The 19,760-nt window shown below is 40.5% G+C and overlaps 1 protein-coding gene across 1 annotated transcript in view; it reads right to left on the bottom strand.

The window, feature by feature from the left end:
• The window catches only part of RPRD1B (regulation of nuclear pre-mRNA domain containing 1B), a 49,266-nt gene extending 30,411 nt beyond the window's left edge, over positions 1-18,855 (bottom strand). The window contains exons 1-3 of the mRNA XM_007934657.2: positions 18,705-18,855; positions 12,767-12,896; positions 4,377-4,510 (exon numbers count right to left, since the gene is read on the bottom strand). Of these exons, the coding sequence (XP_007932848.1) occupies positions 4,377-4,510; positions 12,767-12,896; positions 18,705-18,855 (415 nt within the window). The remainder of the gene's footprint in view (positions 1-4,376; positions 4,511-12,766; positions 12,897-18,704) is intronic.
• Positions 18,856-19,760: the final 905 nt, after the last annotated feature.

The raw sequence follows: 19,760 nt of genomic DNA, 5'->3' as shown, positions 1-19,760 counted from the left end.
CACTCTACCACCTTGTTTACAGGGCAAACACTGTAGGTGGCCAGTGTTCCCCTGTCCTCATACTGCACACTTTGTATTCTCTCCTCCAACCTGTCCCTGTGTCTTAAGGAGGCTTGGATTCAGCTAACCTTCAAGTAATCCAGGTTACCTAAGAATTTATGGTATGCTTCTTAGAGCTGTGATTATGGTAGAAGTTCAGACACTATGGCAGAGTATATAACTAATTTTAAGGCAAAAAAAAAAAAAAAAAATCGTCTAAAGGCTCCCAAATCACATTATGAAACTAAGTCATCTACTAGTAAAGCTGGATCTTCAAAAGGATTCACCTCAAATTTTCTGGGATTAAATAATAACTGGAAAAAGAAAAAATCCCACAGATCTCATATAACTTTTACAACGAGAAAATAATGAGTAAGGACAATTTGCAACATCTCCCTTTATGCTCCCTCTCTGGAACACAATAGAAAAAATTTTAAAAGCACATGAGATTTTACTTGTGGACTTACAAATAAAAGGCACAGTTCTAAAAGCACCTTCTTCTATTACCTCACTGGACTGAGCGGCCCAGTCCAGACTTGGACCCAGGGAGCTGGAGTTCGTGCTCTTTAGCCTCTATGCTCCCTGGACCTGCACAAAATCTGGTGACTGAAAATACTCAAAGCTTCCTACTTTTGCCACTGATTCACAATTAGAAACTCAGAATATTGAGATATGAGAAGTGGGAGGGGAAAAAACAGTCACCTCATGGTCCTGCTAACAAGATCCTACCTGCACTGTCTCAAGTAACCCCCAAAACAACTTAGGAGGTGTTACTATTAATAGCCATATTGTACAGGGAGGGATCTGAAGTTCAGAAAGGTCAAATGCCATCCCCAAGGTCACACAGCTTGGAAGTCTGATTGCAGACTCATGTTCTGAATAGGAAACTTGAGTGACCTATTCATGAATTCCGGTTATAATTCAAATCTACGGAATCTATGTGCTTTTAGGAAAAAGTACCCTGTGAAGAACAAAAGCTTTAAAGTTAGATTGATCTGGGTTTGAATTCCCCACTTATCAGTGATATCTCCTTGAACCAAATTACTATTCCTTTGGGGTCTTAGCATTCTCATTTGAAATATGAAAATAATGCCAAATTCTGAGAGTAACTGTAAGACCTAAAAAGAATTAACATGGGAGGCTCACAGATAACAGGTACTCAGTCCTAGTTCCTTTGTACCCTTTCCTTCCTAAATACTTCTAAAACTACATACTATGTGATTCATGTGGGTCTCAAGCAAATAATAAAGCTCTATTCAGTCAGACAACAGCCTCTGTTCCCAAGAATAGAAAGAGAACTTTAGAATACCTGGGTCTCACACCTGGGGAGACAGGTATATAACTTAAGAAATAAAAAACAGTTGCCATCAAGTCAATTCCAATTCATAGCGATCCTGTGTGTGTCAGAGTATAAGTGTGCTCTGTAAGGACTTTCAATGGCTGACTTTTTGGGAAGTGGATCATCAGGTGTCTCTTCCAAGGCATCTCTGGGTGGACTCAAACCTCCAACCTTCAGTTAGCAGCCAAGCCCCTTAAGTGTTTACATCACCCAGGGGCTCTAACTTAAGATACGAGAAACCAAAAAACCAAACGCACTGCCATCGAGTGGATCTGACTCACAGCGACCCCTCCTTAGGTTTTCGAGGCGGTATTACTAAAACAGAATTCCTAAACTTATTCATTCTCCAATATTATAAGAACTGCGAAAGTTCCACAGGAAAATTTTTATTCCAAAAGTAAATTCTAAAAGTTGTGTGAAGACAAAGAATTACCCTTGAATCAAAGCTGGACTATAAAAGGACTATTTAAATTGGGAAATAAACTTCTGGAGAACTCATCAACATTTTGAAAGGATTGTGTGAAATATTCTGATAACTCAGGTCCAAAGAAGATAGTGTGAAAACAGAGCAGTTAGCTGGTACACTGCAACTTTTTGGTATTTGTTTTCATCTTCACAGAGAAAGAGAAATTATCTTCAGATTAGTTTATCTTCCAGATAGAGAAATACTGCCTATGTTATTGTTAACGTCTAGACTCAACCCAATGGAGTTATTTTCCAATCTACCACCGCCACAAATTCCTCACTTTGTCTGGCTGCTCCCTGAGTACAGAACTACTTCCCACTCCTCTCCCCGACACCTCCCACAGCATCTACCAAAACCAAACCAATCTCACTGCCGCTGAGTTGGATCCGACTCATAGCAACCCCTCCCTGGGTTTCTAAGGTGGTATTACTATGGAAGCAGATTGTCCAATTTTCCTTCCCAGGAGTGGCTGGGGGATTGAACCTCCAGCTTTCTGGTTAGCAGTCAAATGCCTTAGGTACTATGCATCTAGCTATTTACTCAAAACACATGTGCAGCAAATGCTTACTGAATTAAAATTCAACATTTAGCTTTAAATATCCTTTTTATAGAGATCTCTTACTTGCCCAAAGGTGGGAAGGAAAAAAAAAAAAAAAGTACTACTTACCAATGAACTCTAGGGCAGAGTAGAGAAAAGAATACTGGGCAATTCCCCAACACCAAACAGAAGCACTTTAAAGGACACAATACAAACACTTCCAGAATCCAAAGCAGAAAATATCTTTTCAGAAGCCACAACCAGAATGACCCCAAAATTGTCTTCCATCAAGTTTAAAATAACAACCTGTAGTCTGAAAGCATTTAAATCACCCTTGTTGTTGCTGATGTTGTTATGTGCCATCGAATCAGACCTGACTCATAGCGACCCCTCCTTGGGTTTCCGAGGCAGTATCACTACAGAAGTAGATTGCCCCATTTTCCTTCTGAATGTCACCCTTAGAAAGCCTCAAACCTTTAGTTTCACGGGAAACTTAAAATGCATCTTAAAATGCACATAATCTTAGACCTGGAAGAGCTCATGCAAGGCACAGGATAAAGGACTGCTGAATGGATAATGCTATTACTTACACCAATCATGGTTAAGTTCTATCCAGAGACAGGTAGGAAGTACCAGGGGAACAAGGAAGGAAGGGCTACATGTGCCCACATGAGCTAGGAGATGTCAAGATGAGAGCAGCATTCTTTTTTTTTTTTTTATTAGGATTTGGGTGAAGATTTACAGAGTAAATTCACTTTTCACACAGCAGTTCACATATACTTTGTCTCATGTCATTGACCAAAATTTACAATGCAGCAGCTCCCCTCCCACTTCCTCCCCATAGTTACCTCCTCCCAGTGTCCATCCCTTCATACTCTTCTGCACCCTGAGCTATCTCCCTGTGCATAAGCAGCCCTTCCTTCTCCCATGATTGTTCTCTCCAGGGCGTGTGTCTACTTGAGGTAAATGTTTAACTCACATGCCTGTACTTTGTTTGGCTGGAAACCCCAGTTGTGGGTTCAATTCCAGACCTGAAGGGCAGCTAGGGGCCATAGTCTCAGTGGTTACACCAGGAGAGCAGCATTCTTAAAGAGTAAGTTCACCATAGAGGGAAAGGGGCAGGAGGCCATTTCAGGCAGACATAATAGCGGATGAAAAGGAAGGGGTACCAAAGAGCATCCTGAGGGGAAACTGCAGGTGAGTCAATGTGGCCAAAGAATATGGTGTGCATGTTAGGAGAAGAATCTGGAAAAGTAGACTACCTCAGATTATAAAAGGTCCGAAAAAGTATGATCCTCCAGGTAAATGAGTATGTATGCGATCCGATCAGATCAGGGGCTATAAACACATCATGCCAATTTGAATTAACTCACAAATAGCCCAAAATCAAACAACCAAGTAGCATTTGATCATCTTACATATTTTTGAAGAGACAATAACATAAGCGCTTATGAAAGACTCGGTAAAATTCACATTCACACACATACATGTATATATTTTCTGAGAATGTCCTGGTTTCAGTAAAGACCAAAATCGATTGTAGGCAGCAAACTAACAGCCATAAAAGTATGTTCCAAAATCCACATCATTATAATGCAGCCAAGTTCTGGAAGGGCTAAGGGCCTCATTCAAGATCTCATAGTAATTAATGGCAGGGATAGGATAAATCTGAGTCCAGGGTACTTCCCAGTTCTCCACAACTGGAAACAATTTTGTTATTCCTTTCCCTTGGCCAAGGTAAGTCCCTGAAAGGCAGAAGAGAGACAAGGAGGGTACAGAGCAAAAGTCAGAGCACGAGATGATGAACAGCATGAGTACTAGAACCAGGCTTGCACACTGCGAGCACCACATAAATTCTCACCATCATTCATGATCATCTCTCGGAAGAATCATATAATCGCTGGTGGTTCACAGCAACCCCCAATGCAGCTTTTCATATTTGATTCGAAAGTAGGTAAAGACCAAGAGCTGTAAACATGTGGTGATGTTTCTACCTTTGGGGGGAGGGCTCTTGGAGTCCTCCATAGACAGCTTCAGTTGCTGTATGAACTCGCCGCCATACACACTTCTTTCTTGCCAGATGTTCAGCAATCTTTCTAAAGGTTTTTTACAGCCTTCATCTGCCTCTCTGCCCAGAAAAGATGAAAAGATATATATAAGCTTCAGGTTTTTTTTTTTTTTTTTTTTTCCATTAGGGTAGACCTACTTAGGGGGGAAAAAAAAAATCAACACCTGACTAAATGATTTACATATTTAAAAACAGGAGGAAGAGTAAGGCACATATTGTGATACTTGGATGCCCGGCTTGACCAAAAATCACATTCTTCCTGTGGTGGGTAGGGAAGGGAGAGAGATTATATTACAGGTGTAATCTTTTTTTCCCCTTTGAAAGATAAAGCAAACAGGGCAAAAAGCCAATGGACGATTTTTACAGAGAATTTATCAAAAATCAATGATACCAATTGTGATAGCTTATAGCTTACTTTTTCAAAAAAGTGAGCCAAAACTTTTAAAAACAGAAAAAAATGATTGCAATAAACACAAATGTTTAAAATGGGGAATAAAATGACCACAATTCATCAATCCTAACACACCAACACCCCTACATGTATAAACAGTTATACACACATACATGCCAAGACTGACCTTAACTCTGAATTAACTACTTCATACTTACTATATTCTGGACTAAATCTATAGTCCATACTTACACAAGGGTATCTAAGATAACTTTTTAACCACTGAGGCTAAAACAGTCCTTTGTGATTTATATCTGAAGGAAGGTAGCCTTTTTTTTTTTTTTAAATTGACATAGAACATTCTTCAAACAGTATTTCTCAATGAGATGACTCTATCCAGCCCTCAGCTGAACCAGCTGCCTACCATAAAACCTCAGATACAAGAAGAGCAGCGGAAGACTTTCAGAGGGAAAATTCACTATCCACCAAACTGCTGTTTTCTGAGGCTGCTTGGATGGCAGTTTAAATGCAGTGTCAATGACCTTATCATTAGTGACTTTCAACAAGAAGGGCTACCCCTACACCATTCTATTTATCAAATATTTTTAATAGTTACTTCAAGAAGAAACTATGCCAAAATCAACTGAGATGGGAATGTTAGTCCCCTCCAATCCTGACAGAACGTTCCCAAAGCTTGAGTTAATACTCCGAGGTGAGATGAAGTTTAAGCCTAGCCTAGCCCAACTGTATCACTTATGAACAATCAGTGGCAAATTTCACTGAATTAGACAGAAATTAATTCTTCTTTTGTTCAACTATTTGTCCCTTCTGCAATCAGAGGTGAGGGTTAAGGATAAATGGGGGAGGGGCTTTTCCACTGATAGCTTATACAGCTAAAAGATAGGATAGAATTATTTAGTATTTGTGATAAAACACTTTTAATCCACCTTGAAAATATATGCAGAGATGAATAAACTCACCCTTCCTCTGCTATCAACCTGGCCTGGGCCACTACCATCTCTCGCCTGGATTAGTGCATCATTGGCACCCCTGCTTCCCCCCTGGCCCTTCTACATTCTACTCTCAAATTTCAGAAACATAATTCTAGCTGCTCTTTAGTCAGATCATGTCAGTCCCTTGTTCAAAACTTCGACTGGTTATTCCCGTTCTCCCAGAGTAAAAGTGAAAGTACTTACAAAGGCTAGACAGCCTCTCTCAGCACAGCCTGTTATGTCTCTGGCCTCATCTCCTACCCACTCTACCCCCGCCAACACACACACACCAGCTACACTGGCCCTCCTGCCCCAGGGCCTTTACATGTTCCAGTTCACTTCGTCTGAAACACTATTTCCCCAGACTCTGGACTGCTCATTCCCTCTCCTCCCTTCAGGTCTGCTGTCGTTAGACTGGGCCAATTTTTGACTCACATAGCACCTTCTTGGTGAGTCCTTCTCTAATATCTCTCTAAAATTATAATCCCTACCCCTTTAACTTTTCTCCATAATTTATCTCCTGATCTGCCTATAGCTTGTTATTTTATATTCTCCTTTCACCTGAATGTAATTTCCACAAAGTTAGGGATTTGTCTTTTCCCTCACTGCTTATATATATGCCTTAGAACAAGCACAATAAATATCTATCAAGTTATAATCTTTTCTAAAATGTCTTACATAGGTTTCAGCAGGTGATCCAGTCACTTAACTTTCAACAGTCATCTCACTACACCACTTACCTGCTCATTCAATAAAGGGGTTTGTGGATGACTGTACTTGGAACACAAAGAGTAAAGCTGAAGTCCTGACCTCTAGGGTCCGACTTCCACAGCCTCATCTCCTTTCTCCACTCTTCTTCCTAGGCTTTCACATTCTAGCAGCACTACACCATCGGTAATTTTCTACTCAGAACTTGCTCTCTCACACCCACATGTGTTTGCTTATGCTATCGCCTCTCCTTTGAATGCCTATACCCACAAAATGAGACAAGACTAAGAGGAAAGAAAGGTTGCAAGTAATTCAGGTGGCTGAAGTATATGTGATATATAAGAAAACAGGAGAATATGGAGAGAGAGAATAGAATCAGATTACCAAAGACCCTAAATGCCATATTAAGCACAGGGCCTCAATCCTATAGGTAATCCGAAGTCCTTGATGTGATCAAATTTATGGTTTAGAAAGATAGTCGTTATAACTAGTATAACGAAACCACAAGAAATCAGAACTTAATTAACTGGTTGGTACCTTTAACATAAAATCTGTCCTCTGCAGAATCTCTGTTTACTTAAAAGAAAAGGAAACCAATATTGAGAACTTATTCTCATCAAAGATTAAGTTTTAAAAGTAGGGCTGGGGACAAACCATTACTCACCACTCCTGGAGATATCTGGGGCTCAATTAAGACGAAGACTGACTTTGAGTACAACTCCAGCTACCTGATTATACGGTGGAATCTAAACTTTATACTTGTTATAATCACAAATCGTTGTCCAAAGGCTTTCATCACTAAAGGCTAAAGCCAAAAGGCGGGTTCTAGTTTAATTAGTACATGTAACTAATCAGGACAGACTATTTCCTTGGGCACAAGAGTAATTCAAAATTTTGCTAGATAAGTTTCAAAGTTACAGATGAAACATTCATGAAATCTTTTTTTGCTGATAAGGTTTTGAATTAAGTAGCTCTAGTCAACTGGAAGTCACTAAACTTAACCACTTGGAATCAGATACAACTCAAGCAATAATGTAGTTTTATAGCAGAAGGAGTTCCCTTTTCAGGGTACTAAACTGAAGTATCTGTAAGGGAAAAGGCCCAAAAATCTGCTATCAGACTATGGAAAAACTGACGGAAGATAAGGAAGTATACAAATAGTATTACGTTGAATACAATTTCACATGTATTTTAATTCCCATTAATTAAATTGACTGTAACAGATGAGAAACTTCTCTCTCTCTCTCTCTCTCTCTCTCACACACACACACACACATACACACACATGTACAGCTGCCACTTGGAGTGTTACCTAGAGCCTTGCCAAGCCAGCCTGGTCGCCTCATCTTTCCCTGTAGTTCTACAGAACTGCCCTGGAACATCTACTGTAATTTGTGTGTTTCTGACTGGTATCTTTCTCTCTCTCTCTCTCTCTCTCTCACACACACACACACACACACACACAAGGACACCTATGGTAGGCCAAATAAGGGCAGGAATTCTTAGTATCCCCAGGACTTCCAATAGTACCTCACACAAAGTTGAAACAGGAATGTCTGAAATTGAACAGAACAGAGTTAACACAACATGTATGAGACCACTAGCCTTAGGCCTGCTCACAAGAATGGCCCTTGGCTGGCATCTGAGAACTTTTAAGAGTGTTCTCAGCACTCCTTAACTGGTAAGAGTGCCTAAACTATTTGTGTAAATAATATGGCTTATGCTAAATATCTGCTTTCCTTCTGGGAATCTGGAATTTTACTAAGTGCTAGACTGTTGTTGTTGTTATGTGCCATTGAGTCAGACCCGACTCATAGCGACCCCTCCTTGGGTTTCCGAGGCAGTATCACTACAAGTAGATTACCCCATCTTCCTTCCGAGGAGTGGCTGGTGGGTTTGAACCGCCAGCCTTCTGGTTAGCAGTCAAGTGCCTTAGGCACTATGCTACCAGAGCTCTCAAAACCATGAACAGAGTTTCCTAATGGATTTTCTTGGTAGACAACGCTTCAGACATGTTATCTCAATTTGACATTAGAAAAATAGAGCGCATTTTCTGTGACTTAATTGGCAGAAAACTCTTGGAAGCTTATGCTTGCTTTCCTCTGTACTTGACCCCATGTGCACTTCCCCTTTGCTGATTTTGCTTCAAATCCTTTCACTGTAATAAGTCATAGCCATGAATAAAACTACATCTAAGTTTTGAGAGTCCTCATGAGCCACCAAACCCAGTAGTCTTGACAACCCCTAGCACAAAACTAAATAAGTATCATGTATATGGTGTTAACTCCCAAATTTATGTCTCCATAAACTAATTGTCTATTGAGCTTAATGATTTTATCCATCTGCTTATCAGGCATCTCCCTTTGGGGTATCTAACAAAAAAACAAAGAAAAAACCCACACCAGTTGGCATCAAATGGATTCTGACTCATGGCAAGCCCATGTGTGCAGAACAGAACTGCACTCTGCTGGGTTTTCAAAGCTGTGCACCTCTGAGTAGGTTGAAGCTGCCAACTCCTGGTTACCTGACAAGTGCTTAACCATGTGTGCCACCCAGGACTTCTAGATATTTAACAGCCAACTCAAAATCAGCATGGCCAAAACAAACTCGTAATTTCCTCTACTGAATCTTTACTCCATTCTTCATCTAAATAAGCGGCACCATCACACTCCACTTACACTCATGTCAAAACCTAGAAATCATCTTTGATTTCTCTTTCCCCTCATCACCAACCTCTACTTAACTCCCACAAATCCTATCAGTTTTATGTGGGTAAAAAAAATACCCCAAATTCATCCATGAAGCAAGCATTCAATAAATGGAAGTTATCATCATCTTGTTGTTTTTGAATCCTAGCCAATCTCTAGCATGTCCTACAATGATACCCTCCAAACTCATCTGCCTGCCTGCCACCTTTCTTGGCCTTTATGATCTGTTCTCCACATCGAGTCAGAAGGATCTTTTACATATATTAGAATACATAATTTCTCTGCTTAAAATCCATCCCATAATAAAATCCTAACTCCTAAGGCTTACAGGAATTTATGTGTACCTATGTACCTGTCCGATACACCATGTAATACTATGTTCCCCTTTGTGCACTATGTTTTAACTACACTAGTCTTTATTGTTTCTCTTAATATGCCAAGATTATTTCTGCCTTAGCCTGCTCTTAATAGCTTCTCCTATGTCATATGATTACCTCAAATGTCATTTCTTTAGTGAGGCCTTCCTTGATCATACCTACATAGAAGAGACCCCCACCCCACCTACTCTAGAACATCATTCTATTTTATTATATCCATATTATCACTCTCTGAAAGTATCTTGTTCATTTATTTGTCTTTGTCTTCTTTGTTCATTGCTATTCCCCTAGTGTCTGGATCAGTACTTGGCACATGAAAGCCACTCAAAATATGCTGAAAGAAAAATGAAATGCACAACTATTTCCAAACAGAGGAGTAAACAAGGCAGCATTTACATGGAAACTAAGCTTAGTCTAGGAGCTCTGGTAGCATAGTGGCTAAAGCACTTGACTGCTAACCAGAAGGCTGGTGGTTCAAACCCACCAGCCACTCCTCGGAAGGAAGGTTGGGCAATCCTACTTCCGTAGTGATACTGCCTCAGAAACCCAAGGAGGGGTCGCTATGAGTCGGGGCCAACTCAACGGCACATAACAACAACAACAACAACAAAGCTTAGTCTGGTTAATTAAATATTACTCAAATTATATCTCCCCTCTGAGCTTGGTAGCATTCTTTGACATGAGAGGTTGTTTGTGGGAGGGAAGGGGGCACAGGACAAGTGAGAGGTTACCACAGAGATACTTCCAATGAATTTTAGTAAGTATTAATACTTCAACTTTTGATCATCAACTGGACAGAGAAACACTACACAGAAAGCATTTATTAAGCTACTTTTACTGCTAATGAAATGCATCAGTCATTGAAGTGAAATTGCTGGACTTTCTGTTCAGGGAGGGGGCTTAAAGACATGGGCTGTCCTGAACACAATACCCAAACAGCACCTTAAAGGAATATGTGCCATCAAGTCAATTCTAACTCATAGCAACCCAATGTGACAGAACAGAACTGTCCTATAGTGTCACTTAGGCTATAATCTGTATGGAAGCAGCTTGCCAGGTCTTCTCTCCCACGGAGCCACTTGGTGGGTTCAAACCACTGACTTTCTGGTTAGCAGTTGAGCACTTAACCACTGCACTACCAAGGCTCCTATAAAAGAACCAGAAGAATGCAAACAAAAACTGGGATTTTTTTTTTGTTGTTATTTTCATTAAGAAAAACCAGGCTTATTTTCCTCACAATGTCATGGACTCTGCCAAGGCATTTTACAGTGCCTCTTGGACAGGGTTTTAAGATATTACACCAAGCAGAAAAGGAATTTTTAATCCTAGTATTGTCCACTCTCCTTTTCTCACCTCTTTCTACTTACCCTTTGTTGGATTGAGACCAATTAAGATTATTGATCATATTTTAAACACAAGGCTATGTTTACTGGCCCTATAAGAAATTATTTCAGCCTATTCTCTAGAACCTTAAATTAACTTATTCAACAAATATTTATTGAATGCTTGCACTGTGGCTAGGCAGACCATAATGTTCCCCAGCTCCTAGGACACGATTCACAAGGAGTTACACAAATGAAACCCCTAAAGCTACATAATCCAGCAGCTTTGTAAGACACTTCATTAGGTAGTTGGGATACAGGAGTTTAAAATCCAGTACATTCCAATAAATGAGCACATTACAAATGTTAGTAAGTACTTTCAAACACATAAAGGAGCCCTGGTGGCACAGTGACTAACTGCTGGGCTGCTAACCAAAAGGCCAGTGATCTGAACCCACTAGCTTCTCTGCAGAGAAAGATGTGGCAGTCTGCTTCCAAAATTATTTACAGCCTTAGAAACCCTTAGGCAGTTTATTGTCTCCTACAAGGTCACTGTGTCAGAACTGACTCTATGGCGATTTTTTTTAGTTCAAACATTGTCTTTGCATCACAACTCTAAAGTAGGTGGTGCACCCCTCACCTCTTTTAACCAATTAGGAAACACGCACTCCAAAGTTAACCAACACAGTCAAGGTCACTTAGACAGTAATTGAGGCAGAGCTACATTTAATGTCAAAGAAAAGTGTGAAGTGAATCTGATCAAAACTAGAAAACGCCTAACTCTCCAATTTCAAACAGCTAGTCTCATAGTCTGTTCTAAATTTACTGTTAGGACGATTCCATATTTTGTACAAACTAATGATACATTCTGCCTCTTCAGCACGCATGTCCCTTAAATTAAGGAGCCAGCTATGTTGCTGATAAGCAAGTTAAAAATCTTTTTTCCATCTCCAGAAAGGTGTATTTCATTTCTCTCATTTGGATTTCTGGTTTTATTCCTTCAAATTGTCAATTCCTTCATGGAACGATGGGTTTATTTTCATATTTAAGGTCTTTCACTTATACTTTAGACCTTAGAACAATTTTTATTTAACCCACTAGTCTCCTTTTCATCTTTCTGAACTTCCGTCTATTCATCTTTTATGTTTACTTAGTCATGTTCTGCTGAAAAATAGCCATTTTCTTTGCTTCTCCTGGCTACCTAACTTGTATCTACAGAAAACAGTAAATGAGTAACAATGATTTCTAAAACTTTTCATCATTTATGCTTTCTATGATATCAGCTGTAGCTATGCCCTATGCTCCAGTCCTCTCTGCCACAAAATACAGTAGTAAAACGATTTAATACAGCCAGAGCACACTAATAATCACTATCCTTGCAGATACAGTAATGACTACTAATTTTAGTGAACTAGATATCCAGACATCCAGAAGGAAATAAGTAAAAACGAAAGCATAAGCCATTAAGGCTTTATTATTGAAAGGCTCACTTGCACTACTTAGCTATTTAGCCATTTTTTTTTTTTTAAATCATAAGCTAATGAGACAACTCAGCTAAACCAAGGAAAACACCATATTCAAGAAGCCATATCATAAATGAATATATCTGGGGGAAAAGATGTAATTCAAGTGGTTGGCTGAATCTCCTTAATGCAACAAAGTGTTTCCACGACTGAGATAACTTCTAGAGGCCTCTGCAACACTTTCTTTAAAGTACACAGTTTTCAATTTACAAACGCTATCACAGAAACATAAAGAACAAAAAAGGAAAAAAGGTATTACATTAAAAAAAGGAAGAAGGAGAGAGAGACAACATACCTGGCAACATGAGAGAAAGCGTCCACAAGGACAGATTCAAATTCTCTAGTGAATTCCGGTCCTTTCCTTTTACTATTTTGAATGACATCATTTGCTAAGTATAGAAAAGTAAGCTTTCTATTTGATTTGGCTGGAAAAAAAAAAAAAAAAAAAGTTTAATATACACCAAGGAAATTCTCATTACATAGCTCTTTTGCCCTAGGTTACTCACACAGAACATTAAAACAAATATTATCTACTTGAGGTCAAAGCTGTTATATGGTGGGGTTTTTGTTTTGTTTTGTTTTTTAAAAAAGGAACTCATGAAGGTCTCAGGCAAAACAGGTTTTGGAAAATCTTTTTTTTGGGGGGGTGGGGGGAGAATGGACTATCTTCATTTTTGTATTATTTTAACCAGAATGATTAATTGACATACTAAAAATGAAGATAGTCCAAAGAAAATTCCTAAAGGATAAACCATTCAATATTTTTAAGAAGACATGTTAAAACTAAGCCTTTCCTTTACTCCATGCAAAAATGAACATTGCTAACTTACTGCTGATTATCAAATATTCCAGAATGAAAGACTAAGTCTCAGTTTCACTACATGCTTTATACTTTATGCTCCTGAACTGAAAATCTCTCTTTGAATACTTCAATAACCATAAACAGTCAATGATGCCAACTCTACAATCCAGAGAACTCTCTAGATGTACCAATGGCTATTTATTTCAAATACAAATATACATTAATGCTACATTATTATTGAAAATTTACACACATCTGAAATTTGGATAGTCAAAATTATGACTCTCACAAAAACCATAATTCTTCTCTCTTATACATACTAGATGTAGCATTTCCTATTACTCTATACGGTCTCATATATTAAACCATAAAAACCTCATGCAGTATGTCTGAGTTACAGTTGCTTAGGGGAACATTACTGAATTTCCTGGCTTCCATGCACATAATTTCTCAACCATAAAGTTACATCACTACCATTTTCTGATCCTCGTTTTCTTTTAAAAGAAATAAATAAGAACATAGTTAGATACTTCAAACACTAAGTTTTTTCCAATGCAAAACTACCTGAAAAACTCAAGGGAGCTGTATGTCAACCTTTAACACACCTGAATAACTGCCAGATTTTTACGCAAATAACGCGCGTACATGGTTTTTCAGAAACCACACAACCCTCTCAACACATTCTATGTGCGTGCATGTTATCTGTACAAAAATATAGTCTTTCTTGCTCCATTTCCTCAGAAACCACTTTTCTGTTTCTTCTGAAACATATACGTGTGTAAGTGCTGACACAGCAGGTATAAGATCTGACATTTTAAAATGTCTTTAGTAGCTACATGAGAATAGTCCAAGTTAAAAAAAGAAAAAAAAACCAAGACTTTTAAAGCACATCATAGTTTAAACTGATGTCTTAAAGTGTTCAAAAAATTAAATACGGACACCCTGAATTGTATTAACCTTCTGGTAATAACTTAGTTTAGATGGCCAACTGATGAGAATATTGTAAACCCTGAGCTATGTTAAACTGCTTTGATTATTATTCAAAAGCAGAACAATAGTATCACTAGTTAAGATATCCTACTGTTGCTACAAAGGTATGACTATGGCAAAGGCTTTCTTTGGGGGGGCGGTGGGAGGGGAAGCAAACCTTGTTCTGAGAAGTTGCAGTAAGTCAAAATACTAAGTCCATAGTGGATTCAAATTTTAAAAATAATAAAACAAATTTGACTAAGTGAAGTTTTACAAATTTCACATACTTTATGTCAACAAAATCCATAATCTGTACTGCAAAAAGTCAATTTGGCCATCCAAGACCTGATACATTTTTCAAATACAGTATCTAAGAGACTAGAGTTAAGGTTTTCACCAGCTACAATGTCAATTAATTTCCAACATCCCCAAACACAACCAAGGGGATTTATTTAGGATAAACTTTATCCCTCCATCAACAATAAATGATGGCTGTAAAATATGATTACTGTAATTGATATTGCTAAGCTGTACACCTGAAAAATGTTGAATTGGCAAATGTTGTTTTATATATATCCAAACTCAACACTGAGTCAATTCTGACTCATAGCAACCACGTTTTGTGTGTGTATATTTTTTTTTTATAACAATTAAAAAAATCACAAAACAATGCAAAGATATAGGAATAAAAGACTGACAAATGGTACGTGTGGAGTGGGAATAGGGTACATGGGGCTATGGGAAATCCCAAGTAAGATCTTTTAATACATAGCTTTTCATGTCATTTTGATTTTTTGACTACATGAATTTATCATCTAATTTTTTAAATAAAAATTAAACGTGACCTACTTAGAAAACCTTTATCCTTCCACATCTAGCATGTAACCATCAACACAAACACCACATGTGTAAAGGTGATATAGGGCAAAGCACTAGAGTACCTGAACACACACATTCATATAGGACACACACCACCCCTCCAACTCCAGCCCTGGGTGACAACTCACTTGTTCAGAGATCTTTCCAATACGACAAAATAGGTCCTTTCATCCTCCTACTTATGCTCAATCCAAACTGAGCAAAGTAGGAACTGGCTGACCAAAACTTTTCACTTGGCTGGTTGGTTCTGACATCTAAAGAAAGTCTTAAAGTAACTTTGGAAAAAGGCCTATGTATCTGCATTCAGACTAGGATACAAAAACATCATTACAAAAAATGTTCATCTAAGAGCATTTTACACCAAACTACTCCATGAAGAGCAGAAGTTCTACTTAGGACAGAGCCCAAAGGAGTAACTTAAGAATTCTTCCTAGAAAATTGGAAAGAAAGTAACCGTCAGAAATAGAAGGAATATTTAAGTGAGAAATAGTTATTTTTTAAGTCTGGTAAATATTTTTGAAGGTAACTCAACAGAAAGTCTGTGAACAACTTACACAGAGAAAATGACTTACCCATAAATAGAACTATCTACTTCTTGAAGAATCAGAGTAGCCTAGAATCTAAAAGGCCAGGCAAGTTGACATTTGTTGTTGTTATGTGCCGTCGAGTCGGCCCCGACTCATAGCGACCCCTCCTTGGGTTTCCGAGGCAGTATCACTACGGAAGTAGGATTGCCCAACCTTCCTTCCGAGGAGTGGCTGGTGGGTTTGAACCACCAGCCTTCTGGTTAGCAGTCAAGTGCCTTAGGCACTATGCTACCAGGGCTCCCAAGTTGACATTAGGAACACAAAATCCTTTTCCACTTTAGTGTAAGGGCATTTTCAATTTGAAGGAAGCCTGGGTATTAGGAAGTTGCATCTTGATGCCTGAAAGGAGCTTTCTCTAGCTCTATGCTGTTCAATATGGTAGCCACATGCCTATCGTGTGGCTACTGCACACTTCAGTTGTGGCCAGTGCAACTGGAGAAATGAATTTTTAATTGATCTAGTTAAAAATTCAGTTCTTTAGCCACACATTTCAAGTGCCCAATAGCCACACGTGGCTAGTGGCTAGCTTATTGGACAACACTGGTATAGAATGTTTCCATCATCACAGACAGTTCTAATAGACAATGCCGCTTGGATGCTTTACTCAACCATGAAAATGGTGTCAGAGGCCACACAATTTAACTCCTAAGACTATTTATTGACTACCTAGAAGTAGCACACACCATGCTAAATGCCATGGGGGTTACAGAGAAAAAAGAAACAGTTTCTCTCTCAAAACACAATGTACTAAAAAAGATGTAACTGGTAAGAAGGAAGTAAGTGCTAAATAGGTGGGATAAGGTGGGAGGTAGTGATTAATTCTAATAAATGAAAATACTGTGGATTTGGTTGGAGTCAGATAACCACTTTCACTTAAGTGCACTGAGTTCAAGTTTTGGCATCAGACAACTCCAGGCTCATATCCCGGCTGCAGGCCACTGAACAAGGTACTTAAATCTCTCTGTATCTTTGTCTTCTCATCTAGAAAATTGAGATAATAATGGCAGCCTACTTACAACAGAAGACTCTAAAATATGAGATTAGGGATAAAGGAGCTTCAGAAATTAATGTACTCTCTAAATTATTATTTTCCATAACTCAGAATGAGATGAGGAATCAAGAAGTCTTCGTTTAAAAAAAGGGACATTAGCCAAAGTACAGGCATGTGAATTAAACATTTACCTCAAGTAGACACACGCCCTGGAGAGAACAATCATGGGAGAAGGAAGGGCTGCTTATACACAGGCAGACAGCTCAGGGCGCAGAAGAGTATGGAGGGATGGACACTGGGAAGAGGTAACTATGGGGAGGAAGTGGGAGGGGAGCTGTTGCATTATAAATTTTGGTCAATGACATGAGACAAAGTATATTATGTGAACTGCTGTATGAAAAGTGAATTTACTCTGTAAATCTTCACCCAAATCAAAATAAAATTTTAAAAAAATAAAACAAAAAATGGGACATTGTAGATGGACTGAAATTCATCCAATAGGATCACGTAGAGAGGTGATTTACATTTTTCCACATCTCAGCATGTTACAAATAGTATTTAAATGGCCCACTGGGGTATGTGAAGGAGGCTTTGGCCTTCCCAAGCTCTACCAAAGGGCTGAGGGCTGAGAGCATCCCTATCTCAGTTCAGTACATGACACTTGTGAATCTCTGCTAGATGGCTACAACTGGGCCTGCTGAAAACAAACAAAAACTGGATTTTGGAACCTGAGACCTGATACAGTCTCACCAGCTCTAAGACCCTGGAAATACCACTTCACCACTCTGAGCTTTAGTTTCATCATCTATAAATTGAAGTGACTCCTTCCACCACACAGGCAATAGAAAACACATGTAAAGTCACCTCCTACGCTGTAAAGGACCTAGCACATGAATGCTATTCATCACAACTCTTAAGTTCCCTATTATCTCCCCATCCTTCTGTTCTGGCACTCTTTGGGGTATCAGATAGCTGTGTAGGTATCCATCTTTCCCCACCAACTGTGAGAAATCTGAAGGCAAGGGCTCCGCCTCACACTGAATCAATAGTCCCATCTCACCACCATATTTATCCAATGCCTTCACTGTGTTCTGACACGATGCTAAATGCTCATCTGGATTATTCTGTTTACTCCTCACCACAAATTGTTCTGTATCAGTTTTTCCTCATCTGAGAAGCTCCTACATGGTAGGACTCAGAATTAAGGAACATGGGAGGCATGGAGGTTATGTTGTTGGTAGTAGCAAGGAACAAAGTCAAACTTAGGATCCAGGCTGTTGGCCTCTGGAACTAACATGCTATCAAGTGCCCAACCCAATGCCAGGCTGAGCTCAATGAATGTCAACCAGATCCTGAGCAGGGTCTACAATCAACGGCAGCGGCATGAAAGGAGGGGCGTGAGAGGTAAGGGCGAGGTGATGTGGCCCCTTAAACTCTCTAAAATGCTGTTGTGAGGACTGAGGCAAGGCAGTGCATAAAAATCTTAGAATAGTGACTGGCTCAGAGTAAAGGCTCTGTAACTGACAGCTGCATTTACTTCCGTTTTACAGATAAACAGAGGAAAAGAGAACCCAACATTGTTCAGCTACTAAGTGGTCGGGCCAGAACTCTCATCCAGGCAGCTTGACTCCTGAGCCCACCGACTTTTACTCCAAATGGCCAGCACAGCGCCTGGCAGATAACAGCCTGGAGCCAGCACCCAACACCAGGAGCTAAATGAAGCCCTGAAAATAACAGTTCAAAGTGTGAGGAGGAATCTGAGGGATTGACAGCTTAATGAACTACAAATCCGGGTACCTGGGCCCTGGTCAGTGGGACCTCTGACAAGTGCCTTAAACCTTCCCGGGCCTCAGTTTCCTTCTCCGAGAAATGAAAACACTGTCTCCAACTCAGAAGCCCGTGTCTGTAAGGGCAAGACTCGATCAAGATGCAGAGGAGCCTAGGGAGGGGGTGGGGAAGAGGTCAACCCGCGATTGGACCAAAGGGGCGGGGAGAGGGTGTTTACCTTTGCGGAGCTCGCGGTGCCACACGGAGACGATGGGCCCCGCGTGCTTGCGGTGGTGAATGAGCCACAAGGAGAGCGTCTGCACGCTCTGCTGAGAGTTGCTCAGCTCCGACAGCTTCTTCTCTAGAGCTGACTCCGAGAAGGAGGACATGGTGGCGGTGCTGAAGGCCGGCAGGGAGCGGCCTGGGCCGCCCAGTGCGGCTGAAAAAGCAACGGCACAAGGCCAAGGCTTCACCAGACAGACTGCCAGACTCTTTACTGACAGACCGCCCGGATGATGGTTGGGGGGAGGGGATGGGTCTCCGCAGTAACAGCCGCCCGCGCCGCCGCCACAAGATGGCCACCCGACCTCTCGCCCCACCGCGAGAGCAGGGTCAAGGGGCAAAAGTCAGAGTAGTTAGGCACCTAGAAGCTTCCGGAGCTATAAAAAAAGGTCCTTCTAGTGGCGGCGGACTCTCCAAACCTTGCTCAGGGCACGTCGAAGGCTAGAGACACTACGAGAGAGCTCAGTGCCTCGGCCCCGGAAGGCGCTGTAACCGCTCGCGCCCATACGCCGGCGCATTGAGTGTCGCCGGAACTCTTTTTCCCGCGCCCGCGGAACCTTTCTAGCGCTGTACGGCGCATTACTAATTACGTCAGTTCCGGCGGGGTAGAGGCGGTGGGAAAGTGAGGGCAAGACTAGAAGACGAGGTAAGGGAAGAATGGCGGGAGCCAGTGTGAAATCGGCGTGTTGGATCCCGAAGAGGGGATCCTGTGGGGACACTGGGGCTGAGGGATCATGGCCTGAGTATGGAGGGAGGGTTTTTTCTTTTATCCATCAAGCTTCAGGCCGCATTTTTCCTCTATACATGCCCAGCCCTGTGGCCGCCCCCCAAAAACCTACTGTTTGGTTCGGCCAAGTCACGCACTTGCGCTTTCGCGCCTTTGCGCCTTGGCTCATGCTATTCTCTCCCCAAACGTGATGCTCTCTTTCTCTCCTGAAGAACTCCTAGTGAGCCTCCAGGACCCACTCATTAATGCCCAGTTATGACATTTAGTCTGTGACAGCACTGCCAT

This window comes from Orycteropus afer, unplaced genomic scaffold (assembly GCF_000298275.1).
Source record: "Orycteropus afer afer isolate SDZICR_OR568_19922 unplaced genomic scaffold, OryAfe1.0 scaffold00020, whole genome shotgun sequence".
In the NCBI taxonomy this organism is placed as follows: domain Eukaryota; kingdom Metazoa; phylum Chordata; class Mammalia; order Tubulidentata; family Orycteropodidae; genus Orycteropus; species Orycteropus afer.
This window is presented reverse-complemented; position numbering and strand designations above follow the sequence as displayed.